Genomic DNA, 20,907 nt, shown 5'->3' with positions numbered 1-20,907 from the left:
ACTGATCATCTGGAGACATTCATGTGTAGACTCTGGCTTGGTAGGGTGTTAGAATTGTGACAGTAGTGATACAAAGGAAACAGTTGATAAAATTCAGGTTTGATATTGAAGATAATATTTCTGAAGATAATAAGATTGACTGGGAGATAAAATTACTTTCCAGGCATGGTTGTAATTAATAGGATTAATAATAGGCAAGTTGAAACAGAAAAAGAAGAGGGGAAGTAGAGGGAAAGAAAAGCAGATGATCAGGGATTTGTTACAATATGTGACTTCTTAGAGATTAGAAGCATGGTAAAAGAGTAAGATGAATTACAATGACATAAATAATAAAGGTTCTGACCTGCTTTTTATTTAAGATTCTGGATAAAAATTGAGTTCTAGGGTCCCTGCCACACAGCAAAGTAAACTTAACTCCTTTCCTAGAAAAAGTTTTATATTATACAACATTTTGTTTATCTAAACACATGCACATGTGGATTCCTGATCATTCTATATTATAGACTTTGGCTGATTTTCATGTTAATCAATTAATATAAGCAGTATCTAAAATATACTAAAGACTTTGATATTAATTTTAATAGTAGTATTGTTTTATTCAAAAGTGATGAACAATTCAGTTCAGTTCAGTCGCTCAGTAGTGTCTGACTCTTTGCGACCCCATGAATCGCAGCACTCCAGGCCTCCCTGTCCATCACCAACTCCCGGAGTTCACTCAGACTCACGTCCATTGAGTCAGTGATGCCATCCAGCCATCTCATCCTCTGTCATCCCCTTCTCCTCCTGCCTCCAATCCCTCCCAGCATCAGAGTCTTTTCCAATGAGTCAACTCTTCGCATGAGGTGGCCAAAGTACTGGAGTTTCAGCTTTAGCATCATTCCTTCCAAAGAAATCCCAGGGTTGATCTCCTTCAGAATGGACTGGTTGGATCTCTGCAGTCCAAGGGACTCTGAAGAGTCTTCTTCAACACCACAGTTCAAAAGCATCAATTCTTTGGCACTCAGCTTTCTTCACAGCCCAACTCTCACATCCATACATGACCACAGGAAAAACCATAGCCTTGACTAGACAGACCTTAGTTAGCAAAGTAATGTCTCTGCTTTTGAATATGCTATCTAGGTTGGTCATAACTTTTCTTCCAAGGAGTAAGCATCTTTTAATTTCATGGCTGCAATCACCATCTGCAGTGATTTTGGAGCCCCAAAAAATAAAGTCTGATACTGTTTTCACTGTTTCCCCATCTATTTCCCATGAAGTGATGGGACCGGATGCCATGATCTTAGTTTTCAGAACGTTGAGCTTTAGGCCAACTTTTTCACTCTCCACTTTTACTTTCATCAAGAGGCTTTTGACGTCCTCTTCACTTTCTGCCATAAGGGTGGTGTCATCTGCATAGCTGAGGTATTGATATTTCTCCTGGCAAACTTGATTCCAGCTTGTGCTTCTTCCAGCCCATGCATAATTGGATGGTGAATAAAATGACCTCATTAACTAAGGATCTGGAATACTTATTTCCTATGGCTTAAAGATCATCTCATCTGGGAAGAAAATAGATCAAGTATTTGTTGCCTAAATGTTTAACTCTATCATATAACAGGTTTTTCATTTTTATTCCCTGGCAATTCATTACTTTGGGACAATGAGAATCTATCACATGTTCAGCATGATGAACTCCATTCATTATCTTTTATTGTCACTTCTTTTTAGCTTTTTGGCAAATTGTTTTGGTTTGGGTATTAATAGAAACATAAATGAGAAGAAAACATGTCATCCAAATTTTCCATCCTCAACTGTCCCCTCCCAAAAAAAAGTTTGTATTGTTTATCTCATTTCTGCTTTATGCTTGGTTCATGTATGCATTTTCATTAAATTGTTTCATCTAATGAAACTATAATTATGTTTTATTATAGTATTTTTATTATTTAATATATATTTCTTAGTCATTTCCTTTGTATATAAATATTACATGCAAAATACATAAGCAAATATGCATATATGAAAATGCAGTGTGTTTTCAGGAAAACTTTTACAAGCTGTAATTTGAGGGTAACTAATAGCACAAGAAAAGTTATTGATTAATATTTTGCACAGAAGCAATGTTTTACACTCTTTCATCAAACTAAAAAATTAATTTGCAGGTGACAATAGAAACATCTTTAGAGAAAAAAAATTATATTGCTTCAGATTTCTAGATGGGTTATCACATTTTATTAATATTTTAAGCAAATAGAGAAAACACATGGAGAAGGCAATGGCACCCCACTCTAGTACTCTTGCCTAGAAAATCCCATGGACGAAGGAGCCTGGTAGGCTGCAGTCCATGGGGTCGCTAAGAGTAGGGCACGACTGAGTGACTTCACTTTCACTTTTCACTTTCATGTATTGGAGAAGGAAATGGCAACCCACTCCAATGTTCTTGCCTGGAGAATCCCAGGGATGGTGGAGCCTGGTGGGCTGCCATCTATGGGGTCGAACAGAGTTGGACACGACTGAAGTGACTTAGCAGAGAAAACACAAAAGGAAGCTTCAAAATGTTCACATATATAAAGTGAATTTTAAAACACTTAAATCATTGTTCATTTTTGGATATAAGTCAAAAACAACTGATTGTCTCAACTACCTGTATCTCCATAACTTTGTATTTGAAGGGTCTGCCTGACTCTGTCTTGAGAAATTAAAAGCATTTTTTAATCTATAAAAATTGGACTTCTTTATGATTTACTACATCAACATCATGTAAATAGGCATGAAAATTATGATTAAAGTATTTTAAGGATGCAAATAACATATTTAAATTATTGCTTTTATACTTTTGAATGCCATAGGTGGTACCCACTTCTATTATTAATAATACATCTGTAGAGTCAGTAGTAGGTTTCACTGTACAGAAATTTCTGCTAGATTAAAAAAATATAGATTTTACTTCATAAAAAATCTACTCTGAAGTCACTCAGCTAGTGATCACTCCCTGAAAAGACCTCACTCTTTTCCCTCTGGAGCTTCTCTTCTCTTTATTTTCCTCCTACATCTAGCTTTACTGACTCAATTCTAAATTTCCAATGAATGTCTCAACATGCCTCCCATGACCCCTTTTTTAGTTTCTCTCCACTCACCAATTTACAAACTCGTTTGAGACATAGGCCTTAGTCCCTGGAACATTAAATCGCACTTTGCACATAAGACGAAAACAGAGGGCATTTCCGGATTTGAATCAATGGAAATATGTAAAAGTGGCTTTAAGATGTAACATTTTATGCAGTATGAAGCTTTTTTTTACTCAAGAATTAAATTGGACTGACATTTACTCTGTGTGGACTTCCCTGGTGGCTCAGATGGTAAAGCATCTGCCTACAATACAGGAGACTTGGGTTCGATCCCTGGGTCAGGAAGATCCTCTGGAGAAGGAAATGGCAACCCTCTCCAGTACTCTTGCCTGGAGAATCCCGTGGACAGAGGAACCTTGTGGGCTACAGTTTGTGGGGTCTCAAAGAGTCAGACATGACTGAGTGACTTCACTTACTCTGTGTGAAGATTGTAAGAAATTACAGAATCCTCTTAACTTACACATGATTCTTAAAAATTAAAAGATGATGTCATAGACTTATGAGACAGGGAAAACACTATCTCCATTTTATAGGTGAATACACTGAGGCTGAAGAAGGCTAAATTAATTCCTGAGGTACTACAGTTGTGAGAGAAGAAGCTCCATTTGTTGACTAGAGTCCTTTGTTTTTCTATAATATCACTGAGATGTAGGAAAGAGGAAGGAAAGTCTTTTGTCTGTTCTGATCTACTGATGCAAATAAATGTTAATCATTAGCATAGATATTAAACAATCTTCCTGAAGCCCTTTCCAAGGCCAATGGAAGGATCTTCTTTACATTTGTTGGAGGGTCATTTTGGAGGTCCAGCCCTTACTCTTCCTTTGTTAATAACAGGACAGCTCACAAGAAATGTAATTTGTTCTTTACAATTTCCAAAGAGAGTATATTCTACAAACCTACAGTCATCAAGACAGTATGGTACTGGCACAAAAACAGAAATACATACCAATGGAACAAGATAGAAAGCCCAGAAATAAACCCATGCACCTATGAGTTCCTTGTTTTTGACAAAGGAGGCAAGAATATACAATGGGGCAAAGACAACCTCTTCAATAAGTGATGCTGGGGGAACTGGAGAGCTACATGTAAAAGAATGAAACTAGAACACTTCCTAAAACCATACACAAAGATAAACTCATAATGGATTAAAGACCTAAATGTAAGACCAGAAACTATAGAACTCTTAGAGGAAAACATAGGCAGAACACTCAACATAATTCAAAGCAAGATCCTCTAAGACCCATCTCCTAGAGTAATGGAAATAAAAACAAAAGTAAACAAGTGGGATCTGATTAAAGCTTTTGCACAGCAAAGGAAACTATAAGCAAGGTGAAAAGACAACCCTCAGAATGGGAAAAAAATAATAGCAAATGAAACAACTGACAAAGGATTAATTTCCAAAATACACAAGCAGCTCATACAACTTAATACCAGAAAAACAAACAACCCAATAAAAAGTGGGGAAAAGGCCTAAACAGACATTTCTCCAAAGAAGACATACAGATGGTTAACAAACACATGAAAAGATGCTCACAATTGCTTATTATTAGAGAAATGTGAATCAAAACTACAATGAGATATCACCTCACACCAGTCAGAATGGCCATCATAAAAAAGTCTACAACAAAAAATGCTTCAGAGGGTGTGGACAAAAGGGAGCCCTCTTGCACTGTTGGTGGGAATGTAAATTGATACAGCCACTATGGAAGATGGTATGGAGATTGCTTAAAAAACCAGAAATAAGACCACCATATGACCCAGCAATTCCACTCCTAGGCATATACCCTGAGGAAACAAAAAAGACAGATGTTCCCCATCTTGAAAAAGACACATGGACCCCATTGTTCATTGCAGCACTGTTTATAATAGTTAGAACACAGATGTCCACTGACAGATGAGTGGATAAAGGAGATGTGTACATATACACAATGGGACATTACTCAGCCATAGAAAGGGACGCATCTTAGTTCTGATAAGGTGGAGGAACCTAGAGCTTACTGTACAGAATGAAGTAAATCAGAAAGAGAAAGATAAATATCGTATACTGAAAGTGAAGGAGGGGAGTGAAAAAGTTGGCTTAAAGCTCAACATTCAGAAAACTAAGATCAGGGCATCTGGTCCCATCACTTCATGGGAAATAGATGGGGAAAGAGTGGAAACAGTGTCAGACTTTATATTTTTGGGCTCCAAAATCACTGCAGATGGTGATTGCAGCCATGAAATTAAAAGACGCTTACTCCTTGGAAGAAAAATTATGGCCAACCTAGATAGCATATTCAAAAGCAGAGACATTATTTTGCCAACAAAGGTCCGTCTCAAGGCTATGGTTTTTCCAGTGGTCATGGATGTGAGAGTTGGACTATGAAGAAAGCTGAGCGCTGAAGAATTGATGCTTTTGAACTGTGGTGTTGGAGAAGACTCTTGAGAGTCCCTTGGACTGCAAGAAGATCCAACCAGTTCATTTTAAAGGAGATCAGCCCTGGGTGTTCTTTAGAAGGAATGATGCTAAAGCTGAAACTCCAGTACTTTGGCCACCTCATGCGAAGAGTTGACTCATTGGAAAAGGCTCTGATGCTGGGAGGGATTGGGGGCAGGAGGAGAAGTGGATGACAGAGGATAAGATGGCTGGATGGCATCACTGACGCGATGGACATGAGTCTGAGTGACCTCCGGGAGCTGGTGATGGACAGGGAAGCCTGGTGTGCTGCAATTCATGGGGTCGCAAAGAGTCAGACATGATTGAGCGACTGAACTGAACTGAATGCATATATACAGAATCTAGAAAGATGGTACCAAAGGATTTATTTGCAGGGCAGCAATGGAGAAACAGACAAAGAAAATAGATTTATGGACATGGGGAGAGGGCAGAAGAGAGTGAGATGTAGAAGATGTATGGAGAGAGTAACAAGAAAACTTACATCACCATATGTAAAATAGATAGCCAACAGGAGTTTGCTGTATGGCTCAGGAAACTCAAACAGGGGCTCTGTATCAACCTAGAGGGGTGGGATGGGGAGGGAGATGGGAGAGAGGTTCAGAAAGGAGGGGATATGTGTATACCTATGGCTGATTCATGTTGAGCTTTGACAGAAAACAACAGAATTCTGTAAAGCAATTATCCTTCAATTAAAAAAAAACTTTTAGAATAATTTTAAATAAAAAAGCATATTAATTAAAAATATTGTAGAAATTTGGCGTGAGGACAGTAGGGTGGGCTAGCTGGACTACTTATGATCCTTAAAATCAAAAGAAGAAAAAGACTAAGTCTCTGGCCATATGCTGCCCTGCTCCCACAGGAAGCTGGGATTCCTGGGGTGCACCACACTCTCCCAGTGGATGCAGCAAGGGACTGCACTGTGCAGATGCCGCTTTCAGATCCCAGCCGTATCCCACACTCCTCTGTGGGTTAGGGGAAGGAAGATTGAAAGGTGGCAAATCTCGAGAGACTAACATGAAAGGAGGGTGTGATTCAGCCTTTTGCCTGATTGTAATGAGGCATTTGGATTTCTCACTTCACATTCATTACGGGGCTTCTCCTGCTCTTGGTTTCAGAGTAACTAGAGAGCCCTGAGGGAACAGTGCCTTTAGAATGCTCCTAATTACAGATCTGAGATCTTGAGCCTCATCCCAGAAGGACCATCCATTGAGTACTAGGGACCCTCTGGAAGTAAGAAAGTTACTTTGAAACATCTTTTCTGTGCTTTATTATTTCAGATTATAAACCTGGAAAAGAGATGAGAAAGAAACATCTGCTTTGCCCCACCCCTGAAAAAGTATCATTTAACTCTTGATTTCCAGAAGGAGAGAATAGAATGTTCCCTGTGTCTTAGAAGAAGTGGTGTCAGCATTATAAATATGCTTTCTCAACTATTTTGCTGTTCCTCAGAGTTTTACTTAAAAGGATTGACAGGAGAAAAGTGAAAGAAAGTGAAAGCCACTCAATCCTATAGGACTCTTTGCCACCCCAAGAACTGTAGTCAGCCAGGCTCCTCTGTCCATAGAATTATCCAGATCAGAACACTAAAGTGGGTAGCCATTCCCTTCTCCAGGGGATCTTACTAACCTAGGAGTCGAACCCAGGTCTCCTGCATTGCAGGTGGATTCTTTACCAAGTGAGCCACCAGAGAAGTTATACTTAAAGGAGCAGGAATGCTGTTATTACTTCAACAGGAATAAAGTCTGTTTCCTGTACAAAGGGAGAAAGAAAGAGATTTCATGAACATTGCTTATAAACTGCTACTTTAAGCTTCTATATTGGTAGCACAGAGAGAGCAGAGAGAGATTTATTTCTCTTATCTTCCTTTCATTTAAGAAGCACATTAATTTTTCTCACTTCTACTCTCAATCCCAAATTTCTACAGAGATTTCAATTTTTACACTTTCCTTTTTTTTTTAATGATGGAGGATGAATTAAGTCTTTTGTGAATAATCCCTTTTAACATTGGGATTAAGACAGCTTGGACCACAGAAAGATTTCTGATGAAATAAGCAAAAATTTCTACTTCCAGGTCTCTAGCTCTGAGACCTATAATAGTCTGTAACAGATTGCAGACTGTAAATATACTTACTTGTCCCAAATATCAAGATTGTATAATATAGGGGGAAAAAAAAAAGTTTTGTCTGAAGTCAGTGCCCAGGGTTTAGTTCAGGCCTAAATTTCTTGTTACAACTTGAACTATAAAACACTTAGAGCCAGTTTTCTCATTTGTAAAGTGGAAATCAGGATATTTCTAACAGCCTGTACTTATGACATGAATTTTCAAGTTTATTTAATATGAGATTTAGAGGTGGTTGTCTCCAAGAAAAAAGAAAAAAATAAAAATCCCTGTAGAGAAACCAAGCAAAATGTGAATTACCCATTACTGGAAATCTGTGTAACAATGATTATGGACATGATATGTGAGTCTCAAATTATTTCTCTTGATATTAATTTTCTCCTTTGGGATAGATAGATATATTAATATCTCTTGATATTAATTTTCCCCTAGAATCCCAGGGACGGTGGAGCCTGACGGGCTGCCGTCTATGGGGTCGCACAGATTCGGGCACGACTGGAGCGACTTAGCAGCAGCAGCAGCAGGGCTTCTATAGTGATCTCAGGGGAAAATCTCCTCACAGTTTTTATGTGCAGGCATCCAAATACTTTCATAATCTCCCTTGGTATGACTGAGACCAGTCCGGAACATTAACTGGGGTTTTATTCATTTTGGAAGGGAGGGGTTATGATGTGAACAATAAGGAGAATGCTACATAACTGTACAATAGTTCATGGGATATAACTAGCTGCTCTTCACATTCATATTGCCTATCATCCTGGTTTCTGCCAAACTTTTGTGTAGTGAGTACTATCTTAACTCCATTCCAGAATCCATTCCTAATCATGTTTTCCTTTAGATCCCAAACCAGATTCCTGACAATGTTTGTTGAGCACTTACATACAGCCATATCTGAAGCACAAACTTTTACTTATGAAGGCTAATTATTCCCTTGCTTTGATTAAGCTTATTTAAGGTTTTTCTCTCATTTATAGCCATGTTAGTTGAGCACATATTTCATCCTTATATCTTCTGCAGAGTGTGGCACAGACTACATCTGTCAAATGAGTGACAATTATTAGTCTACCACTATTTGGAAATTAAAAAATATGTTTTTCTATTGCCAAACTTATGGGCAGAAATGAGTACAGAAAACGTTCTTAGCCTGTTGCTCATTCACTGAAAAATTTTCTAAAATAAGACCAAAAGTGTAAGATTCAATTTTTTGTCATTTATTTATTTATTAGATATAAATTCATTACAAAATTGACAGATATAATTTAAAATATTTTAAATCATAAACATAAAAATCATTTAAAATATTAGGTGTTAAATTGTGTTTTACAGTTGTAGAATATCCATTGTAACAATTATAACTGGATGTCTGGTTATGTTCATGTAACAACAAATGTAGACAAAAATATGACAAATATGTTATGAAATATACCATATATTTGTAACTTATAAACCAATTTTATTTGGTTTATTAATTTGTAAATGATGCATTTAATATTTATTTACCTTACGTGAATCTTTTGGTAAACTGAAACAAATGTAAATCACACATCTTGACTTACAGGCAAGAAATAAATGTATCAAAAAACTATCACAGATTAACTCTATACTTAATAGGTCAGTTATTGAATTGATTTATCAAATTTTGCTGTTTTCTTGAAACAGATCAGAGAAATTATTTTCATTGATTAACATGGTTTCTTTTCTTCAAAATTTTTAAAATTATAGTTTAACATCACTGTAATGTTAAACACTCCCATTCATTAAATGTCACCTGCATAAGTAAATTTTGCAATTGCCTTTATTTTCCAGATGCTAGTGAGATACAAGTATGATTTATTTTCAGATGACCAGAGGACACTGGAAATGTCATCAACATTAAAAACTGATATTGGATTCTAATTTTTATCGGAGGTTAGGTAAAGAGTGCTATACACAAAAAGCACTTGACCTTTTAGGCCACTTAACACCCAAAATGTATCCTAGATAAAGAATGAACTCTAAATGCTGAAAATATTGGTCTGGCCACATATATCGTACAAAACAGGTGCACATCAAATGAGTATGCTTAAAATCTAGGAGAAGAAAATGTTTAGAAAATGTTATGCACAATATAAAAATATTCATTGCAATCACAAAAGTGCTATTGAATTTTTATTTTGTACTTTGTATTAGTAAAATATTAACTCTGGTTTGCTGGATGGGCATAGTGAAACCATAAAGTCAGAACATAGACTCAGGCGAGAAAAATTTTTAATTTTTTAAACATCAGCAAAATAATATTCTATGCATAATTCAATTGAATATCAAATACCTATAGATGTGATTGTGAGAATAAGTGGTAATTTTCTCCCATATAAGCCAGAGCAAGTTATCATTTACCACAAATGTGCTGTAATTTCTTTAAACTGGCCTGAGACCAAGTTTCATTTAAAAGCTATTACATTTTATGTGGCTTTGTTTTATGTACCAAATGTCTGAGACTGGATGCTTCCTCATAGTACCTAACACATGATAAAACACATAAAAATGCAAAATAATTATTTGTTGACTAATCAATTTTGTTTTACTGCTTGATTATTTAGACTTTCAAAATATTTATGTTGCTTTGTTGATTCCTACTACTATAGTACAGTCAATTCTAATTCTTAAGTTTGTTGTTAAAAAGAGACAAATTTTACCCATACAGGGAACTGATTCTAGAATGTAAAAGGAACTTTTTTATTTTGGATACTGTTTTTAGAAAATAGAATGTGTTCTATTTATTCTTAAATCATAAAATATTTAATATATTTGATTCCCCTTCACAGATTATACAGAAAACTGGGTGGTAGCAAAGCTTTATGACAAAGATTATTTGTTCACATCACAAAAATAAAGCAAAAACCAAACAGCAGCAACAAAAAATGAAAGATATCTCTTAGTTGCAAAGAATTCCAGATAGAATACTCATGCTCTTAGGCACTGACTGTACACGCAACTTAATGAAGGGCTTCCCTTGTGGCTCAGTTGATAAAGAATCTGCCTGCAATGTGGGAGACCTGGGTTCGATCCCTGGCTTGGGAAGATCCCCTGGAGAAGGAAAAGGCTACCCACTGCAGTATTCTGGCCAGGAGAATTCTGTGGACTGTATGGTCCATGGGATTGCAAAGAGTCGGACATGACTGAGCAACTTTCATTCTCTAGGCACTGACTGCGACAACTTAATGAAGGGCAGAATAAAGAAAAAATGGGAAGGGCATTCAACATGGTGGGTTTTATTATCAACTGAAGCTTGGTCCCCCCAAAATAATGGGTGCACATCTTTGAAATGTAAAATATTCTAGAAAGGATAGGGAACTTGAGCTGGAAAGAAAAACTAGCATGAGCATGAAGAATATGTTTAATTTAGAGAGAGAAATCTTTTATGTCAATATTTCCATTAAATCTATGCACACTTATTTGAAAAATAATGTCTATATTTTTTAGATTCATGTTCTCACACAATTAGATTGATTTAACCCCAAAATGGATTCACACCAGGAAGAGAATACTGCGATCAGAACAATGACTTCTAGTGTTAACTACAAAAGGCTCACATTAAAAAAAAATCATATATAAAAAAGTTCATCCAACATATCTACAGTGCCAATCAAAACTAGAGAATAGTGCCCTGGGATGACAATGTTAGGATAAAGCTGATGGGACCCAGGCTCGACGTATAGAATGTTAGAGATTATTTAGTCTGACTTCTATATTCTATAGCTCAGAAAACTGAATGTTCATACCAGGGAAGTAGCTTTCTCAAGGTCACAGCAGATGAGTGGGTCTAAGTCTCATGAGGGTACCCACAGCGTCTAACTTGTTCACATTTTATCACTACCCCATAGCACGATGCCTGGTACTAACTGTGTTGGTGTTATACACCAACAACACCAATAGTTGGTGTTCTACAAATATTTTGGGTGTATTGATGAATGAAAAAATGAACATATGAATGACTGAATGGATGAGTAATACAATGTCAGGGCTAGGCTAGATTATACTTGCAGGAATAGAAGTTTATCAGCATCTAAGCAGTTTAGGACAGTGACTTATTCTGTTACCACAAGTCCCTCAAAAAATGTTCTTGTTTGAGTCATGTTGGTTGCAAATACAATGCCAGGTGCCCGCAGAAGCTGATACACTATGCAGGCAAGTAATTTTAAATATCTTTTATCTTTTACTTTATCAGTGTTATAGTAGAGTCATAGTATTTGAAGTAATATGTCAATTCCACCATGGGACACTCAATGAATTGTCTCATATAATGTTACTTATACCTATATTATGTCTTCAGGAACAACAATGGGCCAAGATACTCATTTCAACCCCACCCTCAGATATTTGAACACCTAATAGCAGGTACTTTGGGCAATTAAAACGGTCATTTCAAAAGCAGTTTTTAGAAATGAAGAGGAACAGAAGAGAAATAAAACTGAGAAGGTGAAGGCTGTGAACATTTAAACTGCTTGATGAAAGAAGAAAAGCTGTTAGACTTGTTATAATTGGAACAGCACATTTAGATCTCAAAGGAATATTCAGGGAATTGGAAAATACCTTTTCAAGTACAAGGCCAAGGGAGGAAGTCAACAGCAGGTGGGGGTGTGTAAACAAGTCAAATTTAGGTGAAAGAAGAGCAGGCATGTTTCATTATGGATTCTTGGAAGCCATTCCCTGCAGATTTAAGTGGGTAATTGAGAGTGACATTTAAAGTGGCAGGAGACTGTCTGGGCAATAGCTTGTGTTTTCCACATAGTCAGGTTCAAGTGCAAGAAGGGTCTTGTAAACAGAGTTCATGGCAGTCCTTTGTGATAGAAGAGGGGGTCACTAAGACTGCTTAGGGACCCAGGTAAACTTCCAGCCTCCCTCTTCATCTCGACGAACAAAGGCTTGTCCCTGGTGGAAGGAGTGAGTCTTCACATTACAGTGAGGGCTCAAGGATGTGGAAAAGGCCATCTCTGTCTTATTGGGTGACACATCAGAAGTATAGTAAGGAAGACTTTGTAGTCCTTCTGGAGGATTTGAAAGCTGAGAAAGGAAGTGAAAATCTTCACTGTGGCTGGCAGTGCCTTGCAAGGGAGTAGTTCTATCACCTCCATAGTCAATTGGCAGATCTTCCCCAGGGACATTGGGATAATCAATTGCCTCATCCAGAAACTGGGGAAATGTGCTAGTGGTCTGTCTGGCATGAGACGAGAGGGCACTGTAGTTAGCTGATGAGGTGTCATCAATGGTGTTGAGGTCTTTTAACCCCAATGTCTGAAGAACCCAGGGATCCACAGGGGGTCCATTTTGTCCACAGTTAGCAAATTCACTAGCAAGGCTTCTCTTGGCATTTTTATGATGGGGAATCTCAGGAGGAAAATATCTTTGCTCTTTGGGTTTCCTCTTCCCCTTTCTGAATTTTCTACATGCTTTGGAGAACTCATCTGATGACAGCAATTTCTGGGGAAATAGTATTTGAAAATACAATCAATCACCCAACATCATTTTCTTTATTATTGTCAAATATTTACTAGTTACATTAGTTCCCTAGAAAACTTGAATAAAATTTTCTCATACAAAGCAAAACTGATCAGATTAACCTGTCTTTAAGTTAAAATCTATGATAACATGTTACCACTTAGAAATTCCAATTCTTATTATTGTTCTAGTCATTTAAAAGTTGAAGGGAGTATATGATGTCTTTAAAATTTCAGTTCAGGGAAGTAATGATTATTGTTATTATGGCAATAATAACAACTATCATGTACTGAGGTACATGCATGATCTAATTTTATGTAGATGCTATTGAAATCTTCTTTAATGAGGAAAGAGGCAGAAGCACATTAGTGACTTGCTAAGAATTGCTCAACCTAGATTTAAACCTAAACAGTCTGAATCTAGATTGAACCACTGATTAAAATGCTACAGAATACTTTTTCTCTAATTTTACTCACTTTCATAGCACTCCCATGTGATATGTATCATATTATTCTAAATCTTGCAAAATTGAGAGCAACAGAAAAAAATGCCTAATTAATATCACTTACTGCTTTGATAACTGTCCTTCTTTACAGAATGGTGGCTAAAGATCGGAACCCGGGCTAATAACTGTGAGCTATACTATCTTTTCTTAACAAAGCAAACAGAATTCTAAAGAAACTAATATAGTGGGTTTTCTTCTCTAAACTGTTATATCTGGTAAGAGTTGTAAGCAATATGATTGAATTAGATAAATAATGTAGCTTGCCTAGAAGTAAGGTAAAGATTGATGATAAAACAATAATGGTAAGAGAATGGCAAAGAGGTAAAAAAAAAAAATACAAAACCTCTCAAAAGGAAGAATAACAAAAAGGCACTAATGGCAAACTATCCATGAGTTAGAAACATTTTAACGGGTAAGAACATACTGTTCATTAAAAGGTAATGTTACTGGCTATGTCTAATCGTCAGTTAAGCTATTTCGGCTCCATTCGGCTCCAGCCGTATTTATAACATTTAGAGCTGGAAAGATTCTTAAAAGATCGTTTTAGTCCATCCATTTACAAATGACCTAATTGAGGCCCCAAGTGAGAGACTGATTTACCTAAAGTCAAACAGACAGTTGAAAGAAACCCATGTCTCTCAGATCTAATTTCCACCTCAATGTTTCAACCATCTATCTTACGATTAATTTCTGTTGTCTCCACAACCCCCTTGACTGGTTTTTGATTCTTTAGGTACTCCTTTTGTAACATTATGGCTAAAACCTGCAATCTAGATACTTCAGAGAAATTATACATAAACATTCTTCTGAAAGCGCTATTTTTCTTTCAGAAAAATACATCCATCCTATTGATGAATTTCAAGACATATTGTTTCATACACTTCTTACATGTAATCAAAGACTTTTACCCAAATGGTCTTCTTTCTCACATCACTTCTCTGTCTGTATAAAGGGGATAGTCACATACCTTCGCTTTTTCCTCAAGACATTTAACTAGAGCAGAATTCAGATATTGTCTGAGATGATTATTCTCTTCATGTAACCTAGCAAGTTCTTCTTCCTTCTGTACCAGAGTATCTTGGAGCTGCAAAAAGCAGACAATGGTGATGGCTGCTCCACTATGTTGACTTTGTAACCTTATAATAATACCACTGATCCTTAACCTACTTAAATTTGATTATTATTCTGTTTGTTTTATGAACACAATATCAGGGAGCCCTTGTCCTCCAAGGCGTGAATTCAATCTACACCCACCTACTACCTGATTGTTCAGCTTTGTGCTCTGAATTTTTTTTATTCTTTGCAAAGTGTTTGGAGAGATTATATGACTTTTAAAATCATAACCACAGGAGATCAAGAAGGTATGTAGGAAAATGAGCTGCGTGCAACTGTTTAAATATAGAAAACAGTGTTTATAAAGGTTTCGCTGAGCTTCTTTCTTGCATGTTAAAAAAAGAAGAAAGAAAAAACAATATGGGTTGGATTCCCTCCATCTCAGATCAACCTGTTTGTATGTCCACAAGATCAAATTACTCTCAGAAATAACAACAAACAAAATATGGAAAATTAAGCAATCTTTGTAAGAATTTTTATAGTCATCATCTCTTCTCTAAGTGATGAGCTATTTATGACTCAAAAATACTATCACACTCATTATATCATTTGACCTTTCCACCAGCCCTTTGAGGTAGACAGTACAAATATCTCCATTTCACAGATTAAAGTAAAAGAAGATTCAAGAGGTCAGCTAACATGTGAGAGTTTAGGGCTTGACTGCAAGCCTTTCAAGAGGGTTTTGGTTTTGCTATTATTTTCTGTCTCATTGATCCCTTCACTTTGACTTCTCCATGGAAGCCATGTGACACTAAGGGATGGTGTTGAGAATGAACTACTTGGAACACGGCTGATCTCCATGTTCTGATTATCTATACGTACCTGCTTATTCCTGTAGAGCTGAGAGGAAAGCTGAGCCTCTTCCCATGAACACAAATTAGGAACAGGGAAATTCGAGTCACCTGATGGTTCTATGTGAAAACACAAAATGGATAACTGAGAAAATACAAACGTAGTTTTTGTGTAATAAAGAACTAACCAAAGGATTTCAGAAAGGCAGTAAGTTCAATTACCTTTCTGAAGCTAGCCATTGCCTTCACATGGGAAAATGACATATTTAAAGTTTTTAGAAGGGGCAGGCATGCTATGAAAGACAAATATTCAAAGACTGTCTGCAAGTGTCTCAGAGGTCAATTTTCAGGAGATAAGAGTTCCTGTCTGCATTACTAATTCATGCAAATGTTTATCTGCCCACCCTCAATTAGGCCTGCATTGCAATTCTACTATGTTTTCTAAGCTTTTATCTTATTTTCTAAGCTGCAGTGCTTAGGTAATATAGTGTTTGTCTCTAGAATCAAATCCTATTTTTGATGTAACCATTTTTTTTTTCCCCAGATGAAAATCTCTGCCTATCAGTGAAGTCTGATGGAGAGTATCTATTCAGAATTTTATGGAATAGCACTTTCTTTTTCAAAATAATTTGAACTTTTTTTTCTGAAGAACTCAATGAAAATCGCAAAACTGTACTAAAACTCATATATGTCAAATGTCATTACCTGTATGTTTTATGTTTTTTCAAAGTTTTTGTTTTTTCATGTTTGACAGCGAATTATGCCTACCAATAAGCCTGCTTGGGCATGCTAAGTTGGTTTACTTTTATTTTCTTTTCCTGATTTAGTACAGTTGGAAATTTGATCACCTCTAAGTCAACTAAAATATTACTGAACTACTTTTTTTTAATTGGAATGATGGACAACAAGATAGGAATAAAATTTTATACAATCTTTGGTTTCATATTCATACATTCTGTTTTCTTTGTTTCTTGTGGTAGAAAGCTAAAATTAAATAATTCCCTTCCGGACATTAAGTGTGTTTCAAAAATTGGGGGCTTTTTGCTTGTATCTTTCTTCAAATCAAATAAATACATGTGGCAGAAATAGTACTACAGATAAAGAATTCTGAGGTGTCTTATAGTTATTCCAGAAACTTCAGTGTTAATACAGAAAATTTGTTTAATATTTATAGATACTGTTTACTAAGCCCCATGGCAAAACTAATGTGGCATTTTCCATAAAAGTTATGTTCCCCTCCAAAGTTGAAGTCTTCTTTAGGCAAAATGGGACTTTTTTTTTCCATTTATAAGGCACTATTCATAGAATTTCCTTTTTTAAATAAAAGATTAGTAATTTTGCTTGCTTCTCTCTCATTCCCAGGGAAATATTCCTTAATGAAAACAACAAACAAACAAACAAACAAAACAACCAGCACAACAAAAAGCTTCTAACTAGTTTCTTAATTCCCAAAGCATTCACTAGTAGTGTTTATATAACTTTGACATAGACCTAAACTTTCTCAATGACTTGGAAATCTCCAAGAACTGTAAAGTATACATATTATACTTTATGTATAGTATAGTATGGAAGAAATGCAGATTATCCAGTGGACAAGGAGTAGAATCCCATTTTCACTCTTTGGCAAGTACAAAAAAAGGAAGTTATTTAGGCTGCAAAATACAGGAGTCTTTGGGCTTTCTTAAACCTTACCTATCATTCCTTTTTCTACAGAGTTCCAGCCCATAATGCCTTGCAACTATGAGTACTGGGAAAGGGCTTCTGATCTACCAGCAAAGCAGAAGAGCAGAACTTACCCTGTGCCTGTGGTGCCTGTTGGGGCTCTCTGTTGTCCAGGAAACCAGCAGCCCAGAAAGAGACCCAAGTCTCCGTGGAAACGTCAACACTAGATTCTGACGTTGTAGTGGAATACGGACAATTATAGCTCTGACCTCCTACAAAGTACTGGTCTTGGCAAGGCAGAACGGTGTTCTGTAAAATTCAGTATGTAGGTTGGTTGGGGGTGGGAGGGTTGTCCCAAGAGATGCGGTGATGGGCATTCAGAGTGGGAAAAGAATGGGAGAAAGAAGCAGAAAATACATGCAGTGAATAAAACCCAGTAAAGATGCTAAGTATAGATCCCAGATTAATTCTGAGTGATCCAAATATAATTACTAAAAAGGAATCAGCTTCGTGGTTCAACCAGTCCTTCCCGTAGGTCCTCTCAGCATAGAACAGGCTACTATTGGATGGACCAAATTTGTAAATATCCAGGAGTATTCTCTGTTGCTATGCCTCAGTCATCTAACAGGCTACCCAAGATCTAAGCAAAAGAAATTCTACTTAATGAATGAATCGTGTAAGAACTATTTGACTCTTTCTTGCAAATATCTTAGTTATATTTCTAATAACTTAAAAAAACTTTGAATGCTAGCGCTGGAATGGACAGAACATACCATATACTCTAACTTTTAAATTTTAGTTTCTGAATCATAACCTTGCTCCATTCCTCCCTTCCTCTTTCCTCTCTTCCTCTGACTTTAAATGCTACTGGATCCTCTTGAAATAGGTTAGTTAGGAAAGACAGCAAGCTCTTTGTAGGTCCCTCCATCACCAGGTCTCAATGCTTTTCCAAAGTTATCTTGCACGACTAACTGTCTGGCATGTATTCTCTACTGTGTTCTGAGCCAGTGAACACCCTCCTGCCCCTGCCTCCTCAAACCTCAAACACACAGTCTTTCCAAATGTCCAGTCAGGAGCAGGTATGCAGCCTCCCTGGGTTAATTTGTACAACAGACCATTCCTAATTATTTGTCAATGTTTAATCAGGTAAAAGCCATTCATTTCATCAGAGACTAGCTTTGGACAAACTCTTTTTGACCACGACAAGTCTTTTGTTGACTTGTGAACTTTCTTGGGCATAGCATAAACACAGAGAAAACAAATAAGAGGAAAAAAGAAAGTTAAGTCAATTAAGTCATACTTTGTTAACATTCCCAATAAGTTAAGTTTTGAAAAAGTCCAGTCTTGAAGCAAGTCCAATGTGGGCATTGCAGACCAAAGAAATTCAGCCAAAGGTTTATCAAGTGCTATTTTCTTTTATTCTAAAGGCATGTTTGCAGGCTCTTTCCCTGAGGTTATTATTGGAATCAGAGCTGTGCTATTATGCAATTGACACCTGAGAAGAAAACAAACCCCAAATACCCCTAGCCTCAAGTTCAAGTGTTTGCAAATATGCGCATAATCGAGAGGAAGAGGTGGAATGAAAAGTGAGTGCAGGTGTAGAGGAAAAGTTGGGAGACAGGTCAGAATAGAAATAAAGAACAAAAGGATGAGAGAGACTGAGAATGAAGGAGCCGGAGAGGCAGACACAGAAAGCCAGGAGAAGATGGGGGAGAGGAAAAGGGAGATAGAGCAGCAAAGAAGACCTGTTTTAATTGGCAGGTAGCAGAGTAATCTTGTTTCCAAGGTGGAAGAAATTCTAAAGGCAAAGTTTTCTGGCTCTCAGAGCGCCCCCGGTTTCGCCAGGGAACTAGCTAATGCCAGCTCCTCACTTACCATCTTGCCCTGGAAGAAGGCGCTGAGGAAACTGAGCCCACTCAATTTTCGGATAAGCGGGTGGTTGCTTTAAATGGGACTGAGGGGAGGAGCTAGGAGAGGCGAGTTCTAATCTGCAGGAGCTCCCGGTGACGAGCGCCGCCCTCTGATTTGGTGCAAGGCTGTCAGGCTGGTGACGTGGGTCAGGAGACATCCAGCCAAAGCCAAAGTCACTGGCACTCTCGGCGACCTGCTCCCCAGACCCAGGATCAACGGCTCGGGGTTGCAGGCAGTGTGTTCACGGCGGACCCGCGGCGCTTCGGGTGTGCAACGCGGCTTCAAAATCCGCGCGAATGCTGGCTCGCTGCGCGTCCCACTGGCCCGGCATCAGGACCCGCGGTGTCGGCACCGCCCTGACCGACGGGGCGCACCAGCTCTTGCCCGCGAGAGTCTGCAGCTGCCGGGCTGGGCGGGGCGCACAGGTTGGCCCCAGAGCCAGAGAGTGTTGTCAAAAAAAGCCCACACCAGCTTCTCAGGCATCAGAGCAGCACTTGGGGAAGCCTTCCAACCCCCAGGTGAATACTGCTCCTGGGTTTTCTCTGGCTTCTTGGTAAATATCAGCTTGCTGATTGATTGGCTTTTTCCTACTATTAAGTATGTCTCATTTTCCCCAGCTTCTGAAGTGGGTGTGAAATGTGGAGGTGATCTCTATTCATTCTAGAAAGTGAGCTTCAGGGAAATAGCCATTTCTGACTATTTTGCTCACTGCTGTCTCCCAAACTCCCAGAACAATTTCTAACATGTACTAAGTGCTGAATAAAGAATGAATTAAACTATAAATTTAGGAGTCTCAACTGTGTCTCTGTGTTGGTTTTTCTTCACAACGATTCTATAGACTAAATTAATATAATAAAGAAAATTTAGTGTGCTAATATTTCTCAATTAGAGTGTTTTATTTCTGCCATTTTTCCTCTTGCATTTTATTCTCACCATTCCCACAATGTTATATTCAGAGGAGAAAAAAGAATAATGTCATTTTAAAAACTAATCATCTACCACTAAGCATCAACTCTTGTTTCATCTGCAATAACCCAGGAAGTCATTAGTCTTGTCACTGTTTCAAAAGATAGTGAATGAAGCCCTGAAGTTAAATTTGACCAATGTTCACACAATTAAAAAGTGGCAGACTAGAGATTTGAACTTCTGGCACCAACATCCATGCTAATTATCATAATTATAGTTTGACTCTCTTTGATTTCTTTCTACTGTACATTAATGGCCATTTATGTAATGGGCATTTTTATGGACTGCATTGTGTTCCCTTCAATTTTATATGTGCTGAATCTCTAACCTTCAATGTATTTGAAGATAAAGCCTCTAACGAGATCATGAATGTTAAGAAGTCACGAGGGTGGCACTCTAATCTTATAGGTCCAGGGTCATAAGAAAAGGAAGAGACCCCAAAGATGGCATGCACAGAGAAAAGGCAGCCATCTGCATGTCAAGGAGTGAGGTCCCAGGAGAAATCAAGAAGCCCACTGACATCCTGATTTTTGGACTTGCAGCCTTTAGAATTGTGAGAAAATAAATTTCTGTCCTTTAACGCATCCAGTCTGTGGTTCTTGTTATGGAAACCCTAGCAGACTAACACAGACATAGTGAAGGAACTGAGAAAAGTTCTGATTCTGATTTGCAAAATCCTTTCTCTAAACCAGTTTTGACCTTTATTCATTCTGCCTTGTATTTACCATATAAGCATTTAGCAGTGACTAACATATAGAGGGGGTTTCCATGGTGGCTCAATGGTAAGGAATCCTCCTGCAACGCAGGAGATGCAGGAGATG

General features: G+C 37.6%; 1 protein-coding gene across 1 annotated transcript; it reads right to left on the bottom strand.

Moving 5' to 3' along the window:
* Positions 11,782-19,277, bottom strand: GMNC (geminin coiled-coil domain containing). Its single transcript, XM_018050145.1, has 6 exons — positions 19,085-19,277; positions 18,731-18,867; positions 17,344-17,518; positions 15,579-15,667; positions 14,611-14,727; positions 11,782-13,120 (listed from the first exon to the last, which is right to left on the bottom strand). Exons 1-6 carry the CDS (start codon positions 19,275-19,277, stop codon positions 12,503-12,505), a joined length of 1,329 nt encoding a protein of 442 aa, XP_017905634.1. The 3' UTR covers positions 11,782-12,502.

Source organism: Capra hircus, chromosome 1, assembly GCF_001704415.2.
Source record: "Capra hircus breed San Clemente chromosome 1, ASM170441v1, whole genome shotgun sequence".
In the NCBI taxonomy this organism is placed as follows: Eukaryota; Metazoa; Chordata; class Mammalia; order Artiodactyla; family Bovidae; genus Capra; species Capra hircus.
The sequence above is the reverse complement of the archived record's forward strand: the minus strand, read 5'-3'. Positions and strand labels throughout refer to the sequence as shown.

Excerpts from the sequence above, each read along its gene's own strand:
- GMNC (XM_018050145.1), bottom strand. The coding sequence starts at position 19,277 with ATGTCTCCTGACCCACGTCACCAGCCTGACAGCCTTGCACCAAATCAG. Across the intron at positions 17,519-18,730 it reads ACTTGAACTTGAGGCTAGGG|AACACCGTTCTGCCTTGCCA; the intron begins GTATTTGGGGTT and ends TGAATTTTACAG. Across the intron at positions 13,121-14,610 it reads GTCTTGAGGAAAAAGCGAAG|AAATTGCTGTCATCAGATGA; the intron begins GTATGTGACTAT and ends CTATTTCCCCAG.